The sequence below is a fragment of the Bombina bombina genome, chromosome 3, assembly GCF_027579735.1.
Source record: "Bombina bombina isolate aBomBom1 chromosome 3, aBomBom1.pri, whole genome shotgun sequence".
Classification (NCBI taxonomy): Eukaryota; Metazoa; Chordata; class Amphibia; order Anura; family Bombinatoridae; genus Bombina; species Bombina bombina.
In genome coordinates, this window is record NC_069501.1 from 1,238,497,698 (window position 1) to 1,238,525,387 (window position 27,690).

Consider the following 27,690-nt stretch of genomic DNA (forward strand, 5'->3'; position numbering starts at 1 on the left):
AGCTTTATATTCCGGCGTTAGCCCATAAAGCTCTTAACTACTGACTTTTTTTGGCGGTAGGAGTCTTGTCGGTAGAGGGTCTACCACTCACTTCTCCCAAGACTCCAAATACCGGCGTTAGGCAGATCCCATTGAAAAGATAGGATACGCAATTGGCGTAAGGGGATCTGCGGTAGCCTGGAGTCGCGGTGAGGAAGTGAGCATTAGACCCTTTCCTGCCTGACTCTAAATACCAGCGGGCAGCCAAAAGCAGCGTTAGGACCCCTTAACGTTGCTTTTGACGGCTAACGCAGAACTCTAAATCTAGGTGTTAGTCTAAAAAAAACTAAACTGCCCATTACCCCTAAAGGGGCATTTGTATGGGCATTGCCCTTAAAAGGGCATTCAGCTCTTTTACAACCCTAAAAAACCTAATCTAAAAAAAAAGTCACCCCAAAAAATAAAAAAAAGCCTAAGACTAAACCCCAAATAGGTACTCACTTGAAGGTCTTCTTCCAGGCCCATCACCTTCTATCTTCATCCGTAGCAAAGCCAACGCAAAGCTGAGGTGCGGATAGGTCTTCCCTGATGCACGGATCTGGAGCAGTGGTCCTCAGCGGTGGTTCTCAGTGGCGGCAGTCCTCAGCGGCATGGAGGCTCCTCTTCCGATCTCCGTTGTACACTAAAAATTGAATGGAAGGTAACGCATTTAAATTGGGGTGCCTTGCATTCCTACTGGCTGGAATTTTGAAATCAGACAAAAGGTTAAGAGCTACTGAAATCCTATTGGCTGTTCAAATCAGCCAATAAGATTTCAGTAGGTCTCATCCTATTGGCTCATTTAAAAAATTTTTAGCCAATAGGAATGCAAGGTACCCCAGTAAAATGGGGTACCTTGCATTCAATCTTCAGTGTGTGGTGGACGATCGCATGAAGAGGAGCCTCCACGCCACTTTGGACCTCTGCCACTGAAGACCACCGCTGAGAACCGCCACTGAGAACCGCTGCTGAATCTTCGTGCATTGGGGAAGCCAGCTCCGCACCTCCGTGCCGCCTTCCCTCCGGATGAAGATAGAAGATGATGGAGCCGCCTGGAAGAAGACCTCCGCTGGACTTCAGGAACGGTGAGTGGGACTTTTTTTTAGATTAGGGTTTTTTGGGCTGTAAAAGAGCTGATTGCCCTTTTAAGGACAGTAAAGAGCTGAATGCCCCTTTAAGGGCAATGCCCATACAAATGCCCCTTTAGGCGCAATGGGTAATTTAGGTTTTTTTAGTGTTAGGTTTTTTTTTGGAGGGTTTGGTGGGTGGGGTTTTTTTACTGTTAGGGGGGACTTAGTATTTTTTACATGTAAAAGAGCTGTTTAACTTAGGGTAATGTCCTACAAAGGGCCCTTTTAAGGGCTATTGATAGTTTAGGTTAGAATAGGGGGTGTTTTAATTTTTTTGGGGGGGCTTTTTTATTTTCATAGGGATTAGGTTTCATTTTTTTATTTTTGATAATTTTTAGACTTTTTAATTTTTGTAATTTTAGATACATTTTTTGCAAATAAATGTTAGGTTTTATTTTTAAATTAATGTTAGGATTTTTTATTTTAATTGTAACTTACAATTGGGTTAATTTATGGGGTGTTAGGTTAGGGGGCTTAGTAATTAAATTACAGCTAGATTACGAGTTTTGAGCGCTATAGGGAAACTAACGACCGCCACAAAAGCGGCGTTAATTCACCTTCCTATAGCGCTGCTATTACAGGTTTACAAGAAGCAAGCTTGTTCAGGCGATATGGTGGTGTTGAGCTCCATACCGCACCAAAATACAAGTGCTGCTTTGACATGCTCGTGCATGATATCCCCATAGACAACAATGGGGAGAGCTGGCAAAAAAGAAGCCTAATACCTGCGATCGCGGAAACAAAAGCTCCGTAACTCAGCCCCATTGATGTCTATGGGGAAAGAAAAAGTTATGTTTAAACCTAACACCCTAACATAAACCCCGAGTCTAAACACCCCTAATCTGCTGCCCCTAACATCGCCGCCACCTACATTACAGTTATTAGTCTATAATCTGCCGCCCTTAACATCGACGCCACCTAAATAAAACTATTAACCCCTAATCTGCCGCCCTTAACATCTCCGCCACCGACATTACAGTTATTAAACCCTAATCTGTCGCCGCCACTATACTAAAATTATTAACCCCTAAACCTCTGGACTCCAACATCACTAACACTACATAAATATATTAACCCCTAAACCTAACCCTAACGTAGCCCTAAGCATAAGTCTAACCCTAACCCTAACACCCCCTAACTTAAATATAATTAAAATAAAGCTAAATAAACCTTACAATTATTAACTAAATAATTTCTATTTAAAACTAAATACATACTTACCTGTAAAATAAAACCTAAGCTAGCTACAATATAACTAATAGTTACATTGTAGCTATCTTAGGTTTTATTTTTATTTCACAGACAAGTTTGTATTTATTTTAACTAGGTAGACTAGTTAGTAAATAGTTACTAACTATTTAATAACTACCTAGCTAAAATAAATACAAAGTTACCTGTAAAATAAAACCAAACCTACCTTACACTAAAAACTAACTAACATTACAATAAAATAAATTAAATTACTAAAATACAATTTTCTAAATTACCAAAAAATAAACACTAAATTACCAAAAAATAAACACTAAATTACCAAAAATAAAAAACCACATTATCCAAAATAAAAACGAATTACTCCTAATCTAATAGCCCTATCAAAATAAAAAAGCCCCCCCAAAATAAAAAAAAACCCCTAACCTACACTAAACTGCCAATGGCCCTTAAAATGGCCTTTTGAGGGGCATTGCCCCATAGAAATCAGCTCTTTTACCTGTAAAAAAAAAACACCCCCAACAGTTTTTAACTGTAAAATTTTTAACTCTAAAATCATTAAGGGTCCTATAGTTCACGCACAACTACCCTCCAACATTTTTTCAACAAAGAAAATACCAGCCCCAGCACTAGACGTAGAAGGCAAGATTTTCCTCTATATATTCTTTAACCCCTTTGCGCTGTTAGGACGTTATTTTTCTGTTGGAAGCATAGTTGGCAAGTTCAAAGTTAAAGAAACAGTGGTTACACTACCAATACGGGGCAGAAAAAGGAAGCTATCAACAGCTGCAACCAGGTTTTTGAGAAGGCAGGTTGAGAAAAACCCTCGACTGCAAAAGACCTGCAGCAAGACTTGGTGGCAACAGACACTGAGGTTTCAGTCTGCACAGTAAGACACATACTAAAGGCAGAAGGTTTCCATACCAGAACTCCAAGACGTACCCCACTACTGACCCAAAAGCAAATATATATGTAATAATAATTACATTATTTTCTATGTGAAGAACATAGGAATGTAAAATATGCATTTTATGCATCAGGTTTTGGGCGTTAGCGCACATGAATACCTGCTAACTTCAATGCGCATTCTTGAAATATTAAATATAAAATATTAAAAAATATTAATAAACATTATCAAAAATTATTATACATACTGTTAAAATATATATGTTCTAAAGATTATTTTGAATATTCTACAGTATGTATAGTATTTTTTAATATTTTATAATAATATTTTATATTTAATATTTCAAGAATGCCCATTGAGCTAGCAATTCTTCATGGGCGCTAACCTGACCATGTTACTCCTAAATCGCAAAGCCCAATGTAAAAAACACATATTTTCCATTCCTATGTTCTTCATATAGAAAATAACACTGAGATTTAGAGTTTTGCAGCCAAAGGGGTGCGTTAGCTACATGTGTTTTTTTCCCCCCGCACCTTTTAAACAACGCTGGTATTTAGAGTTCTCTGAAGGGCTGCGTTAGGCTCCAAAAAGGGAGCGTAAAGCATAATTTACCGCCACTTCAACTCTCAATACCAGCGTTGCTTACTGACGCGGCCAGCTTCAAAAACGTGCTCGTGCACGATTCCCCCATAGGAAACAATGGGGCAGTTTGAGCTGAAAAAAAAACACCTGCAAAAAAGCCGCGTTCAGCTCCTAACGCAGCCCCATTGTTTCCTATGGGGAAACTCTTCCTAAGTCTGCACCTAACACCCTAACATGTACCCCGAGTCTAAACACCCCTAACCTTACACTTATTAACCCCTAATCTGCCACCCCCGCTATCGCTGACCCCTGCATATTATTATTAACCCTTAATCTGCCGCTCCGTACACCGCTCCAAACTACATTATAGCTATGTACCCCTAATCTGCTGCCCCTAACATCGCCGACCCCTATATTATATTTATTACCCCCTAATCTGCCCCCCCCAACGTGGCCACTACCTACCTACACTTATTAACCCCTAATCTGCTGACCGGACCTCGCTGCCACTATAATAAATGTATTAACCCCTAAACCGCCTCACTCCCGCCTCAAAAACCTTATAATAAATTTTATTAACCCCTAATCTGCCCTCCCTATTGCCGACACCTAACTTCAAGTATTAAAACCTAATCTGCCGACCGGACCTCACCGCTACTCTAATAAATGTATTAACCCCTAAAGCTAAGTCTAACCCTAACACTAACACCCCCCTAATTTAAATATAATTTTTATCTAATGAAATAAATTAAATCGTATTAAAAAAATTAATCAGCCAATCAGATTCAAGTTCAATCCGATTGGTTGATTGGATCAGCCAATCAGATTGAGCTCGCATTCTATTGGCTGATCGGAACAGCCAATAGAATGCAAGCTCAATCTGATTGGCTGATTGGATCAGCCAATCGGATTGAACTTGAATCTGATTGGCTGATTCAATCAGCCAATCAGATTTTTCCTACCTTAACTCCGATTGGCTGATAGAATCCTATCAGCCAATCGGAATTCGAGGGACGCCTTCTTGGATGACATCACTTAAAGGAACCTTCATTTGTCGGGAGTCGCCGGAAGAAGAGGATGGATCCACATCGGCTGCTTCAAGATGGTCCCGCTCCGCGCCGGATGGATGAAGATAGAAGACGCCGCCTGGATGAACATGTCTACCGATCCGGATGTCCTCTTCTTGCCGGATAGGATGAAGACTTCGGACCCTCTTCTGGACCTCTTCTTGCCGGATAGGATGAAGACTTCGGACCCTCTTCTGGACGGATCGGTGATACCCGGCGTGGTGAAGATAAGGTAGGGAGATCTTCAGGCGCTTAGTGTTAGGTTTTTTAAGGGGTGTTTGGGTTAGATTAGGGGTATGTGGGTGGTGGGTTGTAATGTTGGGGGGTATTGTATTTTTATTTAAATGCAAAAGAGCTCTTTTCTTTGGGGCATGCCCTGCAAAAGGCCCTTTTAAGGGCTGGTAAGGTAAAAGAGCTGTTAACTTTTTATTTTAGAATAGGGTAGGGCATTTTTTTATTTTGGGGGGCTTTGTTATTTTTTTAGGGGGCTTAGAGTAGGTGTAATTAGTTTAAAATTCTTGCAATCTTTTTTTATTTTTTGTAATTTAGTGTTTGTTTTTTTTGTAATTTAGTTTAGTTGATTTAATTGTAAATAATTGTAGATAGTTTAGTTAATTAATTTATTGATAGTGTAGTGTTAGGTTTAATTGTAACTTAGGTTAGGATTTATTTTAAAGGTAATTTTGTAATTATTTTAACTAGGTAGCTATTAAATAGTTATTAACTATTTAATAGCTATTGTACCTAGTTAAAATAAATACAAAGTTGCCTGTAAAATAAATATAAATCCTAAAATAGCTACAATATAATTATTTGTTATATTGTAACTATATTAGGGTTTATTTTACAGGTAAGTATTTAGCTTTAAATAGGATTCATTTTTTTTTAATAAGATTTAATTTATTTTGTTAGATAAAAATTATATTTAACTTAGGGGGGTGTTAGGGTTAGACTTAGCTTTAGGGGTTAATACATTTATTATAGTGGCGGCGAGGTACGGTCAGCAGATTAGGGGTTAATACTTGAAGTTAGGTGTCGCTGATGTTAGGGAGGGAAGATTAGGGGTTAATAAAATTTATTATAGGGTTTTTGAGGCGGGAGTGAGGCGGTTTAGGGGTTAATACATTTAATATAGTGGCGGCGAGGTCCGGTTGGCAGATTAGGGGTTAAGAAGTGTAGGTAGGTAGCGGCGACGTTGGGGGGGGCAGATTAGGGGGTAATAAATATAATATAGGGGTCGGCAATGTTAGGGGCAGCAGATTAGGGGTACATAGGGATAATGTAGGTTGCGGCGGTGTGCGGTTGGCAGATTAGGGGTTAAAAAAAATTATTAGAGTGGCGGCAATGTGGGGGGACCTCGGTTTAGGGGTACATAGGTACTTTATGGGTGTTAGTGTACTTTAGAGCACAGTAGTTAAGAACTTTATGAACCGGCGTTAGCCCATAAAGCTCTTAACTCCTGACTTTTTTCTGCGGCTGGAGTTTTGTCGTTAGAGTTCTAACACTCACTTCAGCCAAGACTCTAAATACCAGCATTAGAAAGATCCCATTGAAAAGATAGGATACGCAATTGACGTAAGGGGATCTGCGGTATGGAAAAGTCGCGGCTGGAAAGTGAGCGTTAGACCCTTATCTACAAGACTCTAAATACCAGCGGGCGGCCAAAACCAGCGTTAGGACCCCCTAACACTGGTTTGGACGGCTAACGCAGAACTCTAAATCTAGGCGTAATTTTCTTTCATTACCTTTTGATTCTGGGAACTATACTTAACTAAGGACTTCTAAGGATTTCTTATCCATAAATCTTTCACATGAGCTTTCTTACTTCCTGCATCACTTTCCTTGTATATAGGAGATTTGCCTCTTTCCAGTAGAGTTCCTACTGCTAGTTCTATTCTCACAACATAAGCTGACAACTTTAAGAGTATAAAATGTATGAGAATTTGCTTTTTAAGGTTTATTCGTGTATATTAAATAGCTGATTTTGTGTTTTGAAGCCACAACCTAATAAAATGGGTTGATCTTATAGGTATAATCAGATCTTGTTACTTTATCACATTGTGTACCTATACATTCTTTGTTATCTTATATCTGTTCATAAACCAAAGACCAATACTTGGAGAGAACAATGGAAAATAAACATTTTATTACCTTATCTCTTCTATACCCCACTGGGAGTGTAATTTCTTCTGCTGGCTGTGTTTACATAGCTTATCTATAGCTTGGCCCTAAGGCCAAAAACTTTCAGAATAGGTGGGGATACCACAGGCTAAATCCACTATTTCAAATGCCCATATAAGGGCAAAGGAAATACTTGTAAACAATTTAATACACTCCAGCAGGTAAAGTGAATTGTTGGGGACAAGGGGAACATTTTTGAGTAAACTTTCCCTTTATCATAGTGCTCTCTTAGCACAAATATGTCATCTTCATCTACATAATCAATGGTTAAGATTTGAAAGAGTTCTAGTGCTGGAGTTTGCGGTGTAGCAAAATTAACCTTCTAGAAGTCTCTATTGTTTAACATCCTCAGAATACGTCAATTTGTTCCAGTCTGCAAAGAATCATCCTTCCAATGTGGAAAACACTCTTCTCAAGTAGGTGCACATTCAGTTCCTGAGAGAATCTCTAGTTGTGGCAGTGTTGAGCTTGACTCAATTTTACAGCTAACTGATTGAGTACATCGTTTATAGGGGTAGTTTGCGATGTGGGGGTGTGGTGGTTTAGGGGTTAATAGAGTAGTTTAGTGCAACTTTTTCCCCCAGCTAAACTCTTTTTGTGACCTTTCAGGCCATGTAAGAAGTTTGAGCATTAAATGCGATTGCGTTTGAGGGATTGCATTTACATTTAACTTGTAATACGAGTGGACATTTCCACTTATCGCCGCCCAAAGAAAATATGGGGAGTGTAAATTACCACCAGTTTGCGAAAACAAATTCACAATAACTCAAACAGCAAACCACTTGTAATATGTATTTGAGCGTAATGAACACCGTGATCTCGCGATCGCGTTTATCCTCCTCGATAGTGCTTCACTCATATTTTGGCCCTATATTGCAATGTATGTGTCCTTCCTTCGCATACAGCACCCTGCTTAACTAAATAAACAGATCCCAGACAGAGGGATCTCGCCGTACTGTTGAGATGTCTTAGATCATCTTGCCAGAGTGAGAGCTTTAGATAATCAGGCCCATAGTTTTGACCCCTTTGCCACCTGGTGCTTGCATAATATTCAAATATTGAATTTGAATACTGATTCTGATAGACATTGCTGATCTAGAAGAATTAACATTTGAATGATCTGAGGCTACATTTTATAACTGTTACATTTAATGAAAGGAAAACATTACTTTTTTGTACAAATATGAATAATGACAGTTTAGCAAACATTCCACATTTATTTAGAACAATCATATGTAGGTAATATTTGTTATTTATAACATAAGTGCCAAAACATTATTTCATCTGTAGTGAAGGCATGCATCTAATCGGAAGACATATTTAATTAAAGGGACAGTCTAGTCAAAATAAACTCTCATAATTCAATAGGGCATGCAACAACTTTCCAATTTACTTTTATCATCAAATTTGATTTGTGCTCTTGGTATTCTTTTGTTGAAAGCTAAACCTAGGTAGGCTCATATGCTAATTTCTAAACCCTTGAAAGCCGCCTCTTATCTGGATGCATTTGATAGTTGTTCACAGCTAGAGGACATTAGTTCATGTGTACCATATATATAACATTGTGCTTACTCCCGTTGAGTTATTTTTGAGTCAGCACTGATTGACTTAAATGTAAGTTTGTCAAAAGAACTGAAATAAGGGGGGCTATCTGCAGAGGCTAAGATATAAGGTAATATAAGGTAAAAAGTATATTAATAACCGTGTTGGTTACGCAAAACTGGGGAATGGGTAATAAAGGGATTATATATCTTTTTAAATAATAAAAATTCTGGTGTAGACTGTCCCTTTAATTGTAAAGAATTAGCTTCAAGTTAAACAGTAAATCTTGACTAATGAGTCAAAACTTGAAGTTGTTAACTAACATTTTATGATATGATCATACAAGGATAGTATAGGGGGACGAAGAGTACGTTAGGAAAACATGTTAACAAAACAAAATAGCTTTACCTGTGTAAGAAACTGGGTGATATCCGTGAGACTGTTCGTAAAAGATTGTTTTTAATGTCTTTTATTTTTTAGACCTTTAAATCACCTTTAAAGGGATTACATTTTTGCTTGTGTTTTAAATATTTGGTAAAACTGACATCAAATTCTGATAATAGTTATAAAGCAATTGAGCTCTCAAGTTACAAAAGACAATTTTATAATCCAAACTTCCTCCCTAGTACTTATCTAGACCCAGGGCTGACGCTTGTGAGCTGCTGGTGCAATGCTGAATACGGCGAGCGTATTGCTCGCCCTATTCAGCGAGGTCTGTCGGACCTGATCCGCACTGTTGGATCAGGTCCGACAGACCTTGATAACTAGAGGCCTATGGCTGATGGGCTGAACATGTTATGGGTTCTGTTTACTTTCAGTGTTCTTTAGGGTTCATTTTTAAGCTCTACAAAGTAAAAACTTTTTTACATAGGTTTGAAACATTTCATCTCTCATTCCATAAATGAAAGGGCTTAGAAACCTTGGCAAACACATTAAGAAGAAGAAATTAAGTAAAGGCAATATGGCAACATATGTTCTTAGGTATGTCTCTGTAATGGAATAGGTGAAAGCAAGCATGCATAACATCAGCTGGATCGCGTGCAACATGACTGTTTTTCCTGCCTTAGATGCAGATGCCGTGCTTGAGTCAATCTTCATTGCAACCAACATGATTTCAATGTAGGTGACAATAATTATCAATGCCACCAAAGAAAATGTGAAGGTATGAGTGAATGCGCGAATGTTGTTTTGTACCGTAGTTATTGTAAACGTAGCTCTGGAGCAAATCACAGAGAGCAAAAAATAGTTCTTCTCTACTGTGGAGGTCAAAGAAATAAAATCAGCAATATTAGGTATGAGTCCAACAGCCCAAATAATGATTATGGCAACATTGGCTTTTTGTCTGTTACATATCTCTGCATGGCGCAGAGGAAAGCAAATAGCGATATATCGCTCAAGAGCCATGGCTGCCAGGTTGTATGGAGTGACCTTAAAGGACGTTGAAGTTACAGTGACCAGAATGTAGCAAATTGGCACAGGAATATGTACTATATGCGTAGTAGCAAAAACTAAAAAAAGTCCCAGGACAAGATATATTGTATCGTTGATAAGCATGTGGACAAATAGAATGTAGCGAGGGTTCTCTTTTATGTGAGCTGAGTTGAAGTAGAGCCTCAAGATACCTGTGATGAAACACAAGAACACACACAGGCAAAAAAAAGTCAGGATATAGAGAGATATCCTCACAATTTCAATGTTCTTGATGTTGTACACAGACATCTGTGTCATGTTACTGTATTCAGATGTAGAATTCATCACAAACGGCCGGTGCAGTTTCTTAAGCCTTTGCAAACTGTTAATAGATAAATAAATAATTTAGTCATATTAAAGACAAGCTATTAAATAGGGTAACATAATTGTGCAAAGGTTAAAGGGACAGTCTACTTGAAAATGTTTGTTGTTTAAAAAGATAGATAATCCCTTAATTACCCATTCCCCAGTCTTGCATAACCAACACAGTTATAAAAAAAAATACGTTTTACCTCTGTGATTACCTTGTTTCTAAGCCTCTGCAGACTGCCCACTTATTTCAGTTCTTTTGACAGACTTACATTTTAGCCAATCAGTGCTGACGCATAAATAACTCCATGTGAGTGAGCACAATGTTATCTATAAGGCACACATGAACTAGCAAAGTCTAGCTGGAACTGACAAAATGCACAAAGATAAGAGGTGGCCATTAGACATTAGCATATGAGCCTACCTAGGTTTAGCTTTCAACAAAGAATACCAAGAGAACAAAGCAAATGTGATTATAAAAGTAAATTGTAAAATTGTTTAAAATTACATGCCCTATCTGAATCATGAAGTTTAATTTTGACTAAACTGTTCTTTAAGCAAATGATATTTAAAGTGATATTGAAATACATGCAGAAAATAAATTTAATTTGATATAATTTTAGTAAAGACTAGTGACAAATTCACTAAACTGTGTTCTCTTCAGTCTGACCAGCCTCTGTCATTTCACCCTTTGCTATTCTTTGCTGCTGATTCACTAAAGTTCTCTATTCTCTCAGTTCTTTAGACAATAAGATGTGTAGGATATGAAGGAACCAGTGAAGAAGGAGAAGATGGAGCGGCTGAGCTGAGAAGATAACTCAGAGAAATGTAGCCAGTCATGGACAAAATGACTGTTATGGAACTTAAGAGTATTATTTGCCATCAAGCTATCTGTTGTATAAAACATATTCTCTTCCTTTGTCTCATTAGATCTGCATAACTCATTGACAACCAACTCCAGAATCTTCACTATCTGCAACCAAACTCTCTTCTGAAAAGTAAACATATATTATTTTTATTTTAGAATATTCAAATAAAAATGTAAATATTAAAATGTGAATGATGATTCTTATCAGGGCCGTCTTTAACACAGGGCAAAAGGGGCAGCTGCCCAGGGCCCAGTCTCTTTTGAGGGGCCCAAGAGTCCTAAAAAAAAAATATATATATTTTTTTTATGGTTCATACCAGACTGCTGATGTGACATGGGGAACACACACATTCAGTCCTAATATTGTCACAGTCAAAAGTACTCTGCTTATATATATTTTTTTTAAAGAAAACTGTGCCAGATCGTGCCGGTATCATGTGACATGCCAAGCTATTGCCATGTGCTGTTTTAGATGTGCACTGTGCAGCACTGAATGCAAAGCCCTAACTCGGCATCCAGCCATTCCCACTGCATCAGAAAAGGTCCTACTGGGGTTACCACTGTTACCAGGTAAATGCTCTGGTGGTGGGGATTGTTTCTGGGTAGGGCTGACTGTAGGCGCATGCAGCAGAAAGCTGGAGCAGCAGGCATGTGAGGATTTGAGCATCTATGCAGCTGCATAGACTGCTCTCTTCAGTCTTGAAGTTGTGTGACACATCTCACACTGTATCTATGCAGCCTTGGGCAGACAGCATCCAGTCTACTGGTCCCCTTAGCCTTGCTCTTTCTGCTGTGGCCCTAAGATCAACTAACTGAAGTTTGTTAGGGGAACAGTGCTTTGTAGGAAGGTGTCAGTGGGAAGAATAAGTGAGTGCACACATGCCCCTCCCCATGCAGCATTGTCTAGTGCAGGGCGAGAGGGAACTTGTTCCTAGCAAAGAAGTGACATGTGCTGCTGTGGCTGATGTATAGTGTCATGCTGATACTTCACACATTAATGTAAGGTTTATTTGTATAGTTTTTGTTTTCTCTCTGTCTCAGATTTTACAGCTTCCCATAGTAGTTCTGCTATTCCAGTCAGTAAACTTATATTTGTCTGCACCTCCAAGCTTCCTCCTCAGTCTTTACCTTGCTTTGCTCCTGTTGGCTGCCCAAAATCTCTTTAACCAGCTAACCTCACACCAGAATCACATTCAAAAGAATATTAAATAAATCCACAGTGGAGGAATTTATATATTTATTTACTTATTAGTACTGCTTAGGTCCAGTTTCACATATTGCAATTTATTTCATTTTTTTTTAAATGATTAGCCCAGCAGTGGATGATCCACATTTTTTGGGATGTTGGGGTGGAGAGCGAAATTTTTTTGCCCAGGGTCCAGTCAATATTAAAGACGGCCCTGATTCTTATAACCTTTAGTGAGATTTACTGCACTCCATTAGAAAAGCTGTGCAAAGCTGTTCCTACAACTTTTTGTTTTTTGAGGGGGGGGGGGGCAAATTAAAGGCCATTCCAATTTGTTAAAGATCTCTTTAAAAATGTTAAAAGGAACAGTCTACTCTAAAAAATTTTTAAAAAGTTAGATAATGCCTTTACTACCCATTCCCCAGCTTTACACAACCAACATTGTTATATTAATACACTTTATAACTTTTAAACATCTAAATGTCTGTCTGCTTCTAAGCCCCTGCAGACAGCCTTTATCTCAGGGCATTTTTATGACTTTTTACAGTAAGACAGTGCTCGTTCATGTGTGCCATATAGATAACATTGTGCTCACTCCCGTGGAGTTATTTATGAGTCTGTACAAATTGCCTAAAATGCAAGTCTCTAAATAGAACTAAGATAAGGGGGCAGTTTTCTGAGGCTTAGATACAAAGTAATCACAGTGGTAAAAGTATATTAAAGGGACAGGAAACCCCAAAAGTTTATTTCATGATTTGCATAGAACATACCATTTGAAACAACTTTCCCATTTACTTCTATTTTCAAATTTGTTTAATTCTCTTGTTATCCTTTGCTGAAGGAACACTGTTGCACTGTGGCATCTAGCTGAGCACATCTAGTTAGCCAATCGCAAGAGACAAATGTGTGCAGCCACCAATAAGCAGTTCCCACTAGTGTAGGATATGTGTGTAGTTTTTTGCAACAAGGGATACCAAGAGAACAAAGCAGATTTGAAAAAAGAAGTGAACTTAAAAGTGTCTAAAAATTACGTTTTATCTGAATCATGCACGTTTTACTTTGATTTTCCTATCCCTTTAAAGGGATATACTAAACCCACATTTTTTCTTTCATGATTCAGATAGAGCATGCAAGCAGTACCCAGGGGCTGAACCAAAAATGGGCCGGCTCCTAAGCTTTACATTCCTGCTTTTAAAATAAAGATAGCAAGAGAACGAAGAAAAATTAATAATAGGAGTAAATTAGAAAGTTGCTAAAAATTGCTGCTCTATCTGAATCATTTAAGAAAAAAATGGGTTTATTATCCCTTTAAGTTTCTTGACTAAATAAATAAATGTTTTTAAATAGTGATAAATTTGTAAAGTTTGTTGTCCCTTTAAACATGGTGCAGTTTACCTGAACCTACTACATGAGAGTAAGGCCTCTAGTTATCAATGTCTGTCGGACCTGATCCGACAGTGCGGATCAGGTCCGACAGACATCGCTGAATACGGCGAGCAATACGCTCGCCGTATTCAGCATTGCACCAGAAGCTCACAAGAGCTGCTGGTGCAACGCCGCCCCCTGCTTCATAACTGCTGTTTCTGGCGAGTCTGCAGGCTCGCCAGAAACACGGGGCATCAAGCTCCATACGGAACTTGATACATATGCCCCTGAATGTTTAGAACAGCGCATAAGATGATTTACTTCTAGCCTCTGATTGGCCACAGCAATAAAGACTATGGGGTACATTTACCAATGAGCGAGCGTACATGATACGAAGTAACATATCATGTCCGCTGCACATTGCGGCACATCGATAAATGCCAACATACGCTGTTAGCATTTATCATTGTACCAGCAGTTCTTGTGAACTGCTGATGCAATGCCGCTCCCTGCAGATTCGTAGCCAATCGGCCGCTAGCATGGGGTGTCAATCAACCCGATCGTATTCTTTAGACCGCTGCTCCATAACTTCTTCATTCTTCATTCTTCTTCAAGGCTCATCAGAAACAAGAGGCCTCAAGCTCTATACAGAACTTGAAAAATATGCCCCTATGTATAAATACTCAAGGGGTGTATCCCTCAAGTACAAAAAATATTAACATTGTGTTAATGAAATGACAATTTAAAATCATTTTAAAAATATTTTGGTTGCAGACTTTTTGCAATACTGTTGTCTGTTTTTGACATCTGCCTTTAATATATAAAATTGATATATGTACTTTCTGAAAGGGAAAGATATTAAACGTTTTTAAGCAAGACTCAATTCAATGATATATCCAGAATTATAATAAAAATAAATACACGTATTAATTCAGATAAAACTGAGGTAGATATAAAAGGAGTTGAGTTTACACATTTTACAAATAAACATGATTACAATATTTGTTTGTTTTTTAACTTTATTTATAGCAAAAGATCCAATACATACAAGACAAGTAAAGTTAGAGTAACACAAGTGCATTGCTAATTCCACAAAACCGGCTTTACAATAAGTATGATGCAAGAGAGTCATAGCAGATTCATAAGGTTGTCATGCAGAGGCTAGTATCCATTTTTCAAGTTTTATACATTAAATAATAACAAAAAGGAATAAAAATAAAAAAACAAACCATTAACAAACATATATATAGCACTTACCCGGAGCGCCTCCAGTTCACCCCCCACAGACCGGTGCCCAAGAAAGAGATCTGTAGAGAATCAACCCAATTCATGTTTGTGTAAACAATGGGGCTTGATTAGGCCTGACCATCAGATAGGCACTAATTACTTTTGAGGTTCTCATTTAGGATATAAAGACTGTTTCTGAATGGGTAAATGACTCTGTCTCTAACAACAACAATAGCATATAAGCCTCCCATTTGTGGAGAAATCTTTTAATTCTTTTTATGGATCTCTCTTTGTGTCTGCCTGCTCAATTAACATCTGAATATGTACTTTTCTAATTAATTTCTGAAAGGGAGGAGTCCCGTCACTTGCCCATCCTCCCAAAATTATTTGTTTAGCAAGCATGAGGACTGTAGTTATAAAGGTATCGTATTTAAATGCCCTGTCTTTTAGTATTAAAAATATAACATGGTATGCTGTAAGGAGCACCTGTTCCTTTGTTAAAATTTGGGGCAGTCCCATAACAAATGAGTCCAGTCGGGAGATTTGTATCTACACTTGGTGCAAATAGTTTCTGCCCCTGGTACCCATTTAGAGCACAGACCTGATGTGATGTAAGATTGATGCAAGAATTTCATGTGCGATTCCCTCAAATTCGCAGAAATTGTACTAGTATGTGCCTTTTTAAAACTTGCATTGATAAGGACAGTATCTACCGTTAGGTCTCTGTGGTCTGACTACTTTGACAAAATCTTCTGCATAGCGGAGTCCTCAAAGTGTCGAAGAATGAGATCATATGTATGTGAAAGTTTATAGGACCCTTGTTTTGCTAATGTGCAGAGTTTATCAAGATTAGTGGGTTCTTTGGATAACCGTCCATCTGATATTAAGTTGAATATGTAATGTCTGCACTGAAAGTATGCAAACCTATGCGAGGTTGGGAGACTATACAAGTTTTGCAATTCTTGAAAAGATACAATTTCTAAAGTTAATGGATTAAAGAGTTGATTAAGTTTAGTGAGTTGATTTTGTTTGCATATTCCAAAAACCTCTGTTGTGTAGCCAGGTAAGAAATGCAGATTGCCCTGGATTGGTAAATATTTGTTCGCTGATTTTCGCACTCCCCATAGTCTACACATCTTGGTCCATGCCCTCAAGGGATCTTTGAATAATATATGGTTTTGTATGTATGAGGTTAGAGAGTTTAAAGTGAAGCTCAAGTCCGCAGCTCTCAATTACATAATTTGAATTGTCATTATAAAAAACCATAATGTTCATTCATCAAAACTCTCTAAATTATCACTTTCGTTTCATTTTTTAATTTTAATTTACCCTCCGTATTGCCGCAATTGTCCGCCCGACATTGGTTGCCTTTTGATTGACATGTTTTCGCAATTTGATATCCAATCCCTTCACTTCCCCCGGGGTGTCCTGCCCCTTTTCATCCACGTCATAATACAGTCTAGCGCATGCGTATAACAGCACTTCTCTCGTTAGTCGTCATGCTCATGCATGATCTGCGCTTGCGTGTTAGCCTGTGTCTTTGGACAGTTGTCTATACTCTGGATACAATGTAACTCTGCTCTGGAATGAACTGCAGAACGGAACGAAAATTTTTACGCATGCGCGAATGAAGACAGGATACGCATGCGCATATCGCATCCGTTCTTGTGCACGAGCATTGAAGTGACGACGTCAGCTTGTTCTTACAATCGCGACGTCAGTTGAGGGAAATAAGGAAGTAGACCGGGGGAGGAGTAAAGGTAACTAACAGCAATATAATATAGATATAAATAACTCGAAATTCATATCCATTTTCGAAAAAATAAGTAAGCGACTTTTATATTGGGAGGTTATTGTATACATGGGTGATGCTCAGTGGTTTGAAATTGAACTTCACTTTAAGTTAAAATCTGCATGAGGTATAAATGTAAGATGTATTGGCTTGATAAGGCAAGCTTCTAAGTCAGGAATAGTAAAGTGATTATTTCCCCTTAAGAGGTAGGGCCATGGGAATATTTTAAAAGTTTTGTGAAAAGAATTGCTATGTACATAAAACTGAATATGCATAGGACTTGTAGAAAGGAGCCTGTTGGGATTGTCTGAGGAAGGAGTCTGACCCTGTCTTAACATATGATGTGCAGTATATGTCTGCTGGTGCAGGTGAGCCTATGGGGTGTACGGGGTATGTACTAAGGTTCACTATTAGATGAAAGTGCAGGATGACCCTCAAAAGGACACGGCCTGGCAGAGGAGAAACCGGAGGCCCCCGAGCATTCACTTGGTAGAGGCTATGAAAGAAAAAGACATTGGTGTGGGGTAAAAAAATGAACAATATCCTTAATGCAATAACACCTGTGAAACAAAATAGCAGTAACTGGGCAATATTAAAATAGCAAAATGTGAGATGAAGGAACCCCTGTCTAAATGACTGCACAGAACAATATGGTCTGCTTAAAATTAATTGAGGGATGTGTTTGAGTAAAAGGGGGGGCAGCCGTGTGTATATGACACTTTTTACATGTGGTAAATATAGGTATATAAAATACAGGATGCAGGCACTACTATAACAGTCCAAAATTTAAAAATTCACTGAGATAAGAGGCGGCCTTCAAGGGCTTAGACATTAGCATATGAGCCTACCTAAGTTTAGCCTTCAACAAAGAATACCAAGAGAACAAAGCAATTTTCATAATAAAAGTAAATAGGAAAGATGTTTAAAATCGCATGCCCTATCTTAATCATAAAAGTTTAATATGGGCTAGACTATCCCTTTAAGTATTGGCTATGTAAACACATCCAGCAGAATAAATTACACTCCCAGTGGGGTGTGGGAGAGATAAAAACTATGAAATATTCATTTGCAATTGTTCTAAGTATTGCATAGAGACAGGGATAAAAAGGGGAAGCATTTTACTTGTCTCCTCTCTCCAGTTCTATACTAAGTGTTTAGGTTTAAGTTTGTCTATTTGAATTTACTGGTTTGTGAAATTGCTGCACTCAGAACTCCTATACCACCTACTAAGAGCCATGAAGAGGTAAAACCGCAACAACCCTCGGGGGTTAGCACAGAAAAACCAAAGACTGCTTAAAACATATGGCTCCCCTAGGGGACATGAACTCATGCACTACTATATATTAGTTTTTTTTTAAAAAACTCCTGAAATTATGATGTTAGAAGTTTTGCCTAAGATGTGTATGCCTCATATATGCTTTATCAAGCCGGTATAGAGGTGCTCCAATGTCTTTGTTTTTGCTTATGTCAAGATGTTACTATCTTTTCTTTAAATCAATAAAAATTATTTATAAAAAAAAAAAAATGGGAAGCATTTGATGATAAGGATGTCCTCTCTCTGCAGGCTTAGCCTATTTTGATTGGGTTCTGGTTTTAAAGAGCTTTTTCATTTACAATAAGAAATGTGATTTATCATACATTTTATGCTCTGCAGCTGCTATAACAAGTCATTTGGGAACACACAAGGGTGAACTAATGTTAAAGTACACTGTCCCTTTAAATACAAGCAAGTACAAATTATTGAAATATAAATTGAAGCTAATACAGCTGTATATCGGTTGTATACTTTCTGCTGAGGTCAGATTACGTGTGGAACGCTATTTATTGCTCCAGCTCGCGTGCTAACTACGCTTGACTGCTTATTGGATGAAACTCACTTCCTGTTAATGTTCATTGGCTGACAGGCACTTACTGCTAATGTTCATTAAAGGGACAGTATACTGTAAAATAGTTTTTCCCTTAATGTGTTTACAATTGCTTTTTTTACCAACTGCAGAGTAAAAAATGTATGAAAATTAGCTTTTTAAGGTTTATTTCTGTATATTAAAGCTCGGATTTTGTGTTTTGAAGCCACAGCCTAATAAAATAGGTTGAGCTTGTAGGTATAATCAGATCTCATTACTGTATCACATTGTGCACATATACCTGCTTCTTTATCTTATATCTGTCCTTAAAACAATCACCAATACTTTGAGAGAACAATGGAAAATCAACATTTTACTACCTTATCTCTGCTTTATCACACTGGGAGTGTAATTTCTTCTGCTGGCTGTGTTTACAAAGCTTATCTATAGCTGGTACGCGCGGCCACAAACTTTCAGAATAGGTGGGGATACCACATGCTAAATTAACAATTTCAAATGCCAATATAAGGGTAAAGGAGCTACTTGTAAACAATTTAATACACTCCAGCAGGTAAAGTGGATCATTGGGAACAAATTAAAGGGGAGAAAATTTTTGAGTAAAGTGTCCCTTTAAGTATTAGTAAGAATAATAAGCATGATTTGGATGTGACCAAGGGAGGTCACACTAAATACTGTCTTTTGCCTAAAGAAGCCATTTTTTTATATTTTGTGTACATATTTCCTGTTTTTATTTGTATCTTAATAGAGACCGAAAAAACTTTGCTAAAACAACAAATTTAATGGTGGCCTATGACTTTTGCACAGTACTGTATTTATTACAGTAGACATTAAATACATTTTGAGTTAATCTCCAGTTACTAGCCTAGCCCTTGTTTCAGGGAATTTAGATGGGTGGTAATGCTTTCTTTTTGCTGAGCAATAAACTATTTCACAAGACCTGGCATGTAAGTATACATGTATAGGGGACAGTTAGTCATTTTGTACATGCATAGTATATATCAGAAACAAGCCCTGCATTTCAAAAGATCTACATACAAAATAAATGTTTTAAAAACATTTAAAAATGATTCTGCTAGCAAAATGTACACTTTTGTAGTCCAGGGACATACCTCTTGAAAACCTTGTTTAGTATGTTTAACACAGACATAAAAGAGCCCCTTTACATTTATCAAGGAATCACTGTGTAACACAGTCACATTGAGTTATTTATTGCAAATGACTAATTTACATAATAATCTTAATAAATTAAGCTAATGCTATGATCTTGGATTTTTTAAAAATATCCCCATGCCATATTATACAATAATTTTTTCTGGTTAGTTCTTTGGTAATTCAATGTAACATAGTTCTCAATAATGTATACGTGAGTATTATATTGCACCAATAATTACCCTATTACGGTAAGGCTGTTCCTTCAGCAGTGCTGCCCCAGTAATCAGGTTGCTTATGAGCAGTTACATTGCCATGAGTCTGTCTGTAGGTTTATCCTAACTGATCTATACCATGTGAGTATTTATCTTTTCTACGCTCCCAGCTGGATTCTCCCTTATTTACCCTCTGATGCACACGTTTACCCACTGTGATTTCTCAGCTTTCTTATTTTTTTTACTGAAATCTCGAAGCACCATTCCATAAGGAACACTTGTACAGTGTTAATGTCTTCTACATGGCTGTTCTGATGTATTAAGAGGACATTAAAGTCACATTTTAACATATGTGCAGTAAATACAAAAGATGTGGGTAAAAACAAAGCCACATTAATATTTTAAAGGAATAGTCGAGTCAAAATTAAACTTGCATGATTTAGACAGCGTGTAATTTTAAGACACTTTTAAAATCACTTCTATTTTCAAATGTACTTTGTTCACTTGGTATCCATTGTTGAAAAAGAATATGTAAATATCCTATACTACTGGCTGCTAAATGGTGATTGGTGCCTGCACACATTTCTCTCTTGTGATTGGCTCACTATGGGCAAGATTACAAAAGGAGTGCTATTTATCGCTCCCGCTCGTGCAATAAGTCCAGTTAACCTGATTGTGTTTCATTTTTGAGCCCTTATACCTTTTTATGCAATGTTTGTAAAATATTATTTATTAGATAGGGTTATTATGAGTGTAACTGTACTTTTAAAAGTATTTTTGATGTATTTCGTGCAACTTTTTAGTCAAGCGTAACAGTTAACCAGAGCTCTGAAGTTGCGCTATCCTGGCGCACGTTAAATTCAATTGCACTCAAGTGAATGCATTTACTTTCAACTTGTAAAATGCGCGTTACTTCTGATGCATGCAAACACCCGCAATACACCCCTTTTTGATCGCACACAACAGTTAGCACACCACTCATGTTTGCACGTGTCAGGAATAGCGTGCATATTACAAGTTGAAATTAAATGCGTTCACTTGAGCGCAATTTAATTTAAGATGCACAAGAATAGCTCAACTTGACTAAAAAGTTGCACAAAATACGTCAAAAATACATTTACTTTCAGCTACTTCTGATTTGTGCAAACACCCGCAAAACACCCCTTTTTAATTGCGCACAACAGTTAGCGCACCACTTGTAATCAAGCACTAGCTGGCAATAGCGCATTACTGCTCCTTCAGCAAATGAAACAAAGAGAAAATACAAATCTAATCATATAAATAAATTGGAAAGTTGTTTAAAATTGTATGTTCTCTTTGATTCATGAAATAAAAAATTGGGGTTTCATTTCCCTTTAAGATACATTTCTGGTTAAAAGTGAATTATTCTATTAGTGGCTATGTGTTCCTACTACAAAAGTCTGGTGGATTCAGAAACTTGTATTCATAAGGGGGCAATTTAAAACTGTATACACACATCTTAACAGATAAATATATATGTACAGTATATATTCATAGACATATATATTTTAAAATGCTGCCCATCACTGCGCTACTTACCCTCTTTACTGCGCGATGTTCTGATGCCGTCTCTGACGGCATCAGAACGAGGATCCCATAGGAGGCTATGGAAGCACGCTGTTGTGAGTGCAATGCTTCCTAGCAATGCGAACACGAGCTTGCGTTCCCATTGCGATTGACTTGTAATAACAGCCCACTTTATTGTGCGCTGGTATTACAAAGTGGAGCGTTAATATTGCTTTCTTGAAAGCGATATTTAGCGCTCCACTTGTAATTTGGCCCTTATTGTTTTAAAAGATAGATAATCCCTTTATTACCCATTCCCCAGTTTTGCATAACCAACACTGTTATAGAAATACACTTTTTACCTCTGTGATTACCTTGTATCTAAGCCTCTGCAGACTCCCCCCTTATTTTAGTTCTTTTGACAGACTTGCATGTTAGATAATCAGTGCTGAATCATAAATAACTCCATTTGAGTGAGCATAATGTTATCTATATAGCACACATGAATTAGCACTGTCTAGCTGTGAAAAACTGTCAAATTGCACAGATATAAGAGGCAGCCTTCAAGGGCTTAGAAATTAGCATATGAGTCTACCTAGGTTTAGCTTTCAACAAAGAATAAAAAAGGAACAAAGCACATTTGATAATATAAGTAAATTGGAATGTTCTTTAAAATAGCATGCCCTATATGATCATGAAAGTTTAATTTTGACTTGACTGTCCCTTAAACTGTACTGTGTTTTTACCAAATAGTGTTTCTGAGTTTCAATCTAATAGTTTGGGGAAACCTTAGTCTCACCAGTTTCTTTGTTCTAGGTCAGACTAGAGGGGTTTAGGAAACCCTTGCTCCCATTAAACTAAGTCACAGGCTCATCTAGAGTTGCCTTGTGACACTTTTGTTTTGCCTATTAAAAGAACATTAAACACTGAGGGCCCCATCCGATATGCAGCATCTCCCGCAGAAGCCGGCGACACCAGATTTTGCGAAGTTTGGTATCACATATACGGTGTAACATAGAAGTTACGCTCGTATATTTCTGCCTTCACCCGTAGTTTTTTGCCCCATAGACTGATATATAAAACCCGCGCAATTTGGTATCCAATATACAGCGTAAGGACTTACGTGGCGAAAATGGAGAAATATTACTCCATTTTCACCTCGCCACAAAATGCAGGCGTAGCAAGCCTTGCGCTGAGTATTGGAGCCCCGTAACTCCCTAAACTGCCTGCAAAATAAAACCTAACACCTAACGCATGCGCAATGTCTATCTACCTGTCAACCGCAATCCCCCATCGCAATACCTAATAAAGTGATTAACCCCTAAACTGCCGCTCTCGGACCCCGCCGCCACCTACATTAAATGTATTACCCCCTAATCTGACCCCCCTACACCACCGCCACCTATATTAAATATATTACCCCCTAATCTGACCCCCTTACACCGCCGCCACCTATATTAAATATATTAACCCCTAATCTGCCCCCCTACACCGCCGCAACCTATATTAAATATATTAACCCCTAATCTGACCCCCCTACACCGCCGCCACCTATATTAAATATATTAACCCCTAATCTGACCCCTCTACACCGCCGCCACCTATATTAAATATATTAACCCCTAATCTGACCCCCCTACACCGCCGCAAACCTATATTAAATATATTAACCCCTAATCTGACCCCCCTACACCGCCGCCACCTATATTAAATATATTAACCCCTAATCTGACCCCTCTACACCGCCGCCACCTATATTAAATATATTAACCCCTAATCTGACCCCCCTACACCGCTGCCACCTATATTAAATATATTAACCCCTAAACCTAAGTCTAACCCTAACACCCCCTAACTTAATTATTATTTAAATAAATCTAAATAATATTAATATTATTAACTAAATTATTCCTATTTAAAACTAAATACTTACCTATAAAATAAACCCTAAAATAGCTACAATATAATTAATAATTACATTGTAGCTATTTTAGGGTTTATATTTATTTTACAGGTAACTTTGTATTTATTTTAACTAGGTACAATAGCTATTAAATAGTTAACAACTATTTCATAGCTACCTAGTTAAAATAATTACAAAATTACCTGTAAAATAAATCCTAACTTAAATTACAAATACACCTAACACTACACTATCAATAAATTAATTAAATAAATTACAATTATCTAAACTAAAATACAATTAAATAAACTAAACTATATTACAAAAAAAAACAAACACTAAATTACAAAAAATAAAAAAATATTACAAGAATTTTAAGCTAATTACACCTAATCTAAGCCCCCTAATAAAATAAAAAAGCCTCCCAAAATAATAAAATTTCCCTACCCTAAACTAAATTACAAATAGCCCTTAAAAGGGCCTTTTGCGGGGCATTGCCCCAAAGTAATCAGCTCTATTACCAGCCCTTAAAAGGGCCTTTTGCGGGGCATTGCCCCAAAGTAATCAGCTCTTTTACCTGTAAAAAAAGAACAATCCCCCCCATTACAACCCACCACCCACACAACCCTACTCTAAAACCCACCAGATCCCCCCTTAAAAAAACCTAAGTCTAACCCCCAAGTGGTCCTTACCTGTCCTGAAGACCGGCGGAGAAGGTCCTGTTCCAGGCGGCAAAGTCTTCTTCCAAGTGGCGACCTCTTCTTCTTCCAGGAACCAGCCGGAGCGGAGGAGTTGAAGACAGATGACCACGGAGCTGAAGACCGTCGACTCTGGAACTGAAGACCGGCAACGCTGAAACTGAAGATCGGCGACACTGGAACTGAAGACCGCGGAGCCATGGAGCGTGGAGGATTCCTTCATACGATCTCCGCCGTACACTGAATAGGAATTCAAGGTACGCAATTAAAAATGGCGTCCCTTGAATTCCTATTGGCTGATTTGAGCCTTCAAATTCAAATCAGCCAATCGGATGAGAGCTACTGTAATTCTATTGGCTGATTTGAATAGCCAATAGAATAAGAGCTATTGTAATTCTATTGGCTGATTTGAATAGCCAATAGAATTGCAGTATCTCTTATTCTATTGACTATTCAAAGCAGCCAATAGAATTATAGTAGCTCTTATCCGATTGGATGATTTGAATTTGAAGGCTCAAATCAGCCAATAGGAATTCAAGGGACGCCATTTTTAATCCCGTACCTTGAATTCCTATTCAGTGTATGGCTGGGATCGTATGAAGAGGATCCTCCACGCTCCATGGCTCCGCGGTCTTCAGTTCCAGTGTCGCTGATCTTCAGTTCCAGCATTGCCAGTCTTCAGTTCCAGATTTGACGGTCTTCAGCTCCGCGGTCATCGTTCTTCAACTCCTCAGCGCCGGCTGGTTCCTGGAAGAAGAAGAGGTCGCCGCTTGGAAGAAGACTTCACCGCCTGGAACAGGACCTTCTCCGCCGGTCTTCAGGACAGGTAAGGACCACTTGGGGGTTAGACTTAGATTTTTTAAGGGGGGATCAGGTGGGTTTTAGAGTAGGGGTGTGTGGGTGGTGGGTTGTAATGGGGGGAGGATTGTTCTTTTTTTACAGGTAAAAGAGCTGATTACTTTGGGGCAATGCCCCGCAAAAGGCCCTTTTAAGGGCTGGTAATAGAGCTGATTACTTTGGGGCAATGCCCCGCAAAAGGCCCTTTTAAGGGCTATTTGTAATTTAGTTTAGGGTAGGGAAATTTTATTATTTTATTAGGGGGCTTAGATTAGGTGTAATTAGCTTAAAGTTCTTGTAATATTTTTTTATTTTTTTGTAATTTAGTGTGTTTTTTTTGTAATATAGTTTAGTTTATTTAACCCCTTAATGACAGAGGACGTACCAGGTACGTCATTGGAAAAACTCCCCTTAAAGGGACAGTCTACACCAAAAATTTTCTTATTTAAAAAGATAGATAATCCCTTTATTACCCATTCCCCGTTTTTTGCATAACCAACACAGTTATATTAATACACTTTTTACCTCTGTGATTACCTTGTATCTAAGCCTTTGCAGACAGACTCCTTATCTAAGTGCCTTTGACTGACATGCAGTGTAATCAATCAGTGAAGACTCCTAAATAACTTCACGGGAGTGAGCACAATGTTATCTATATGACACATGTGAACTAGCACAGTCTAACTGTGAAAAACTTTCAAAATGCTCTGAGCTAGGAGGCGGTTTTCAACTGTTTAGAAATCAGTTTGAGCCTAGCTAGGTTTAGCTTTTCAAAAATACCACCAAGGGAAGAAAGCAAATTTGATGATAAAAGTAAATTGGAAAGTTGTTTAAAGTTGCATGCCCTATCTGAATCATGAAAGTCTAGTTTTGACTAGACTGTCCCTTTAATGACAATTGACGTACCTGGTACGTCCTCTGTTGCTAGAAGTGCTGGAAGCGATCATGATCGCTTCCAGCTGCTTACAAGGGATTGTAGTGATGCCTCAATATTGAGGCTTCACTGCAATCCCCTATTTTACCCACCGATGCAGAAAGGGCCACTCTGTGGCCCTCTCTGCATCGGCGATTGTTGTTCACACATTCGTTGGTGGGTGGGAGCAGCTTGTAGGAGGAGGATATGCTCTAACTTACTTATCGGTGCAATCCCAATGTATCTAAGCTTTGTCGGTGGATGCGCGGTTGTGATTGCGGCTGGGGGGGCGGAGGGGGTGGGTGCACGCGCGTTCGCGTGCACGCAAAAAATGACCGCAAGTAAAAAAAAAAAAATACAGAGGCAGATGCAGGGGGATCTCTATTGTTTAGTAAGGGATCTGGGAGGGGGAGGGAAGTAGATTATTTAGGGGGCCAGCTACACTACAGAAAACAAATGTTTTATATAAAAAAGTAAATTAAAACTATTTTTGGGGGCAAATTTTGTACTGGCAGACACTTTTTTATTCCACACAGCCATTGGCTGCACACTCTAGTGACCTATTTATAACTGTCCCTAATTGGCCACAGCAGAGAAGGTAACCTAAGTTACAATATTGCAGCTCCTATTGCTTTATAGACACTAAAACTGTACACTTACTTTGTCACTATTTAAACAGCTAATAAAACTTTAAAAAATACATCTACTTGTTATTCTCAGACTAATCTTTTATTTGAATGCATCATTCTATCTAGCATTTATTTAGTGTTTAAAACTTTAATGTCCCTTTAAGAGCTGTCATAATAAGAACTTAAAAATAACTTGTATTTACTTCTATCTGCTGATCTAATGTTTAGAAACCTGTAAGACTCCTGATAAGGATATATTAGTTGGTTTCCTTTATGTGTTCACCAGTGACTGACATCTAGGACCCTTCTCTCTCTACCTATCATCTAGTAATTTCATGAATCTAATAGCAATATGCATATGTAAGGTTTATATACTTGACCTCAAAATATGTTTATTTTATTTTATATATGATGAACACTGGGCTCATCAAACATTTCATCCTTAATATGTGTTATTGTATCTCAATGTCCAAAAGTGGCCTTTTCTCTTTATATAAGCCTCCTATTTACGTTTATCTTAGATTCACAAGAAGTCCAAGAGTGACCTCAGCTTCTGTTTGGAGGGTTTAGAATGAGGGGTAAATATAGCCCTTATAACTTTTTAATGCAATTTAAAAAAAAAACATTTTTATTAGATGGTGTTATGAGTGTATCTGTACTTTTAAATGTATTTTTGATGTGTTTTGTGCAATCTTTTTGTTTTGCAAAACAGTTAACCAGAGGTCTGAGGAAGCAGTTATCATTCTAGCGTAAATCGTGAGTGCTTTCACGCGTTCGCAATTCCTTCCAACTTGTCAATATGAGCCGGCACGTGCGAACACCCACGATATGTGTGTGAGTGTGAATGTGTGTATATGAGTGTTTATTTGTGTATATAAGTACGATATGTGCATATGTGTATATAAGGGTGTCTGTGTATATATGAGTGTGTATGTATGTTTATAAGTGTGTATATGACTGTGCATGTGTGTATATAAGTACGATATGTGCATATGTGTATATTAGGGTGTCTGTGTGTATATGAGTGTGTATATACATGTGCATGTGTGTATATAAGTGCGTATGTGAGTGTGTGTCTGTATATGAGTGTGTATGTATGTA

General features: G+C 38.0%; 1 protein-coding gene across 1 annotated transcript in view; it reads right to left on the reverse strand.

Moving 5' to 3' along the window:
- The window catches only part of LOC128652685 (odorant receptor 131-2-like), a 33,268-nt gene extending 11,584 nt beyond the window's left edge, over positions 1-21,684 (reverse strand). Inside the window, exons 1-3 of the mRNA XM_053705615.1 lie at positions 21,643-21,684; positions 20,293-20,393; positions 9,504-10,428 (exon numbers count right to left, since the gene is read on the reverse strand). Coding sequence (XP_053561590.1) covers positions 9,504-10,428; positions 20,293-20,393; positions 21,643-21,684 — 1,068 coding nt within the window. The remainder of the gene's footprint in view (positions 1-9,503; positions 10,429-20,292; positions 20,394-21,642) is intronic.
- Positions 21,685-27,690: the final 6,006 nt, after the last annotated feature.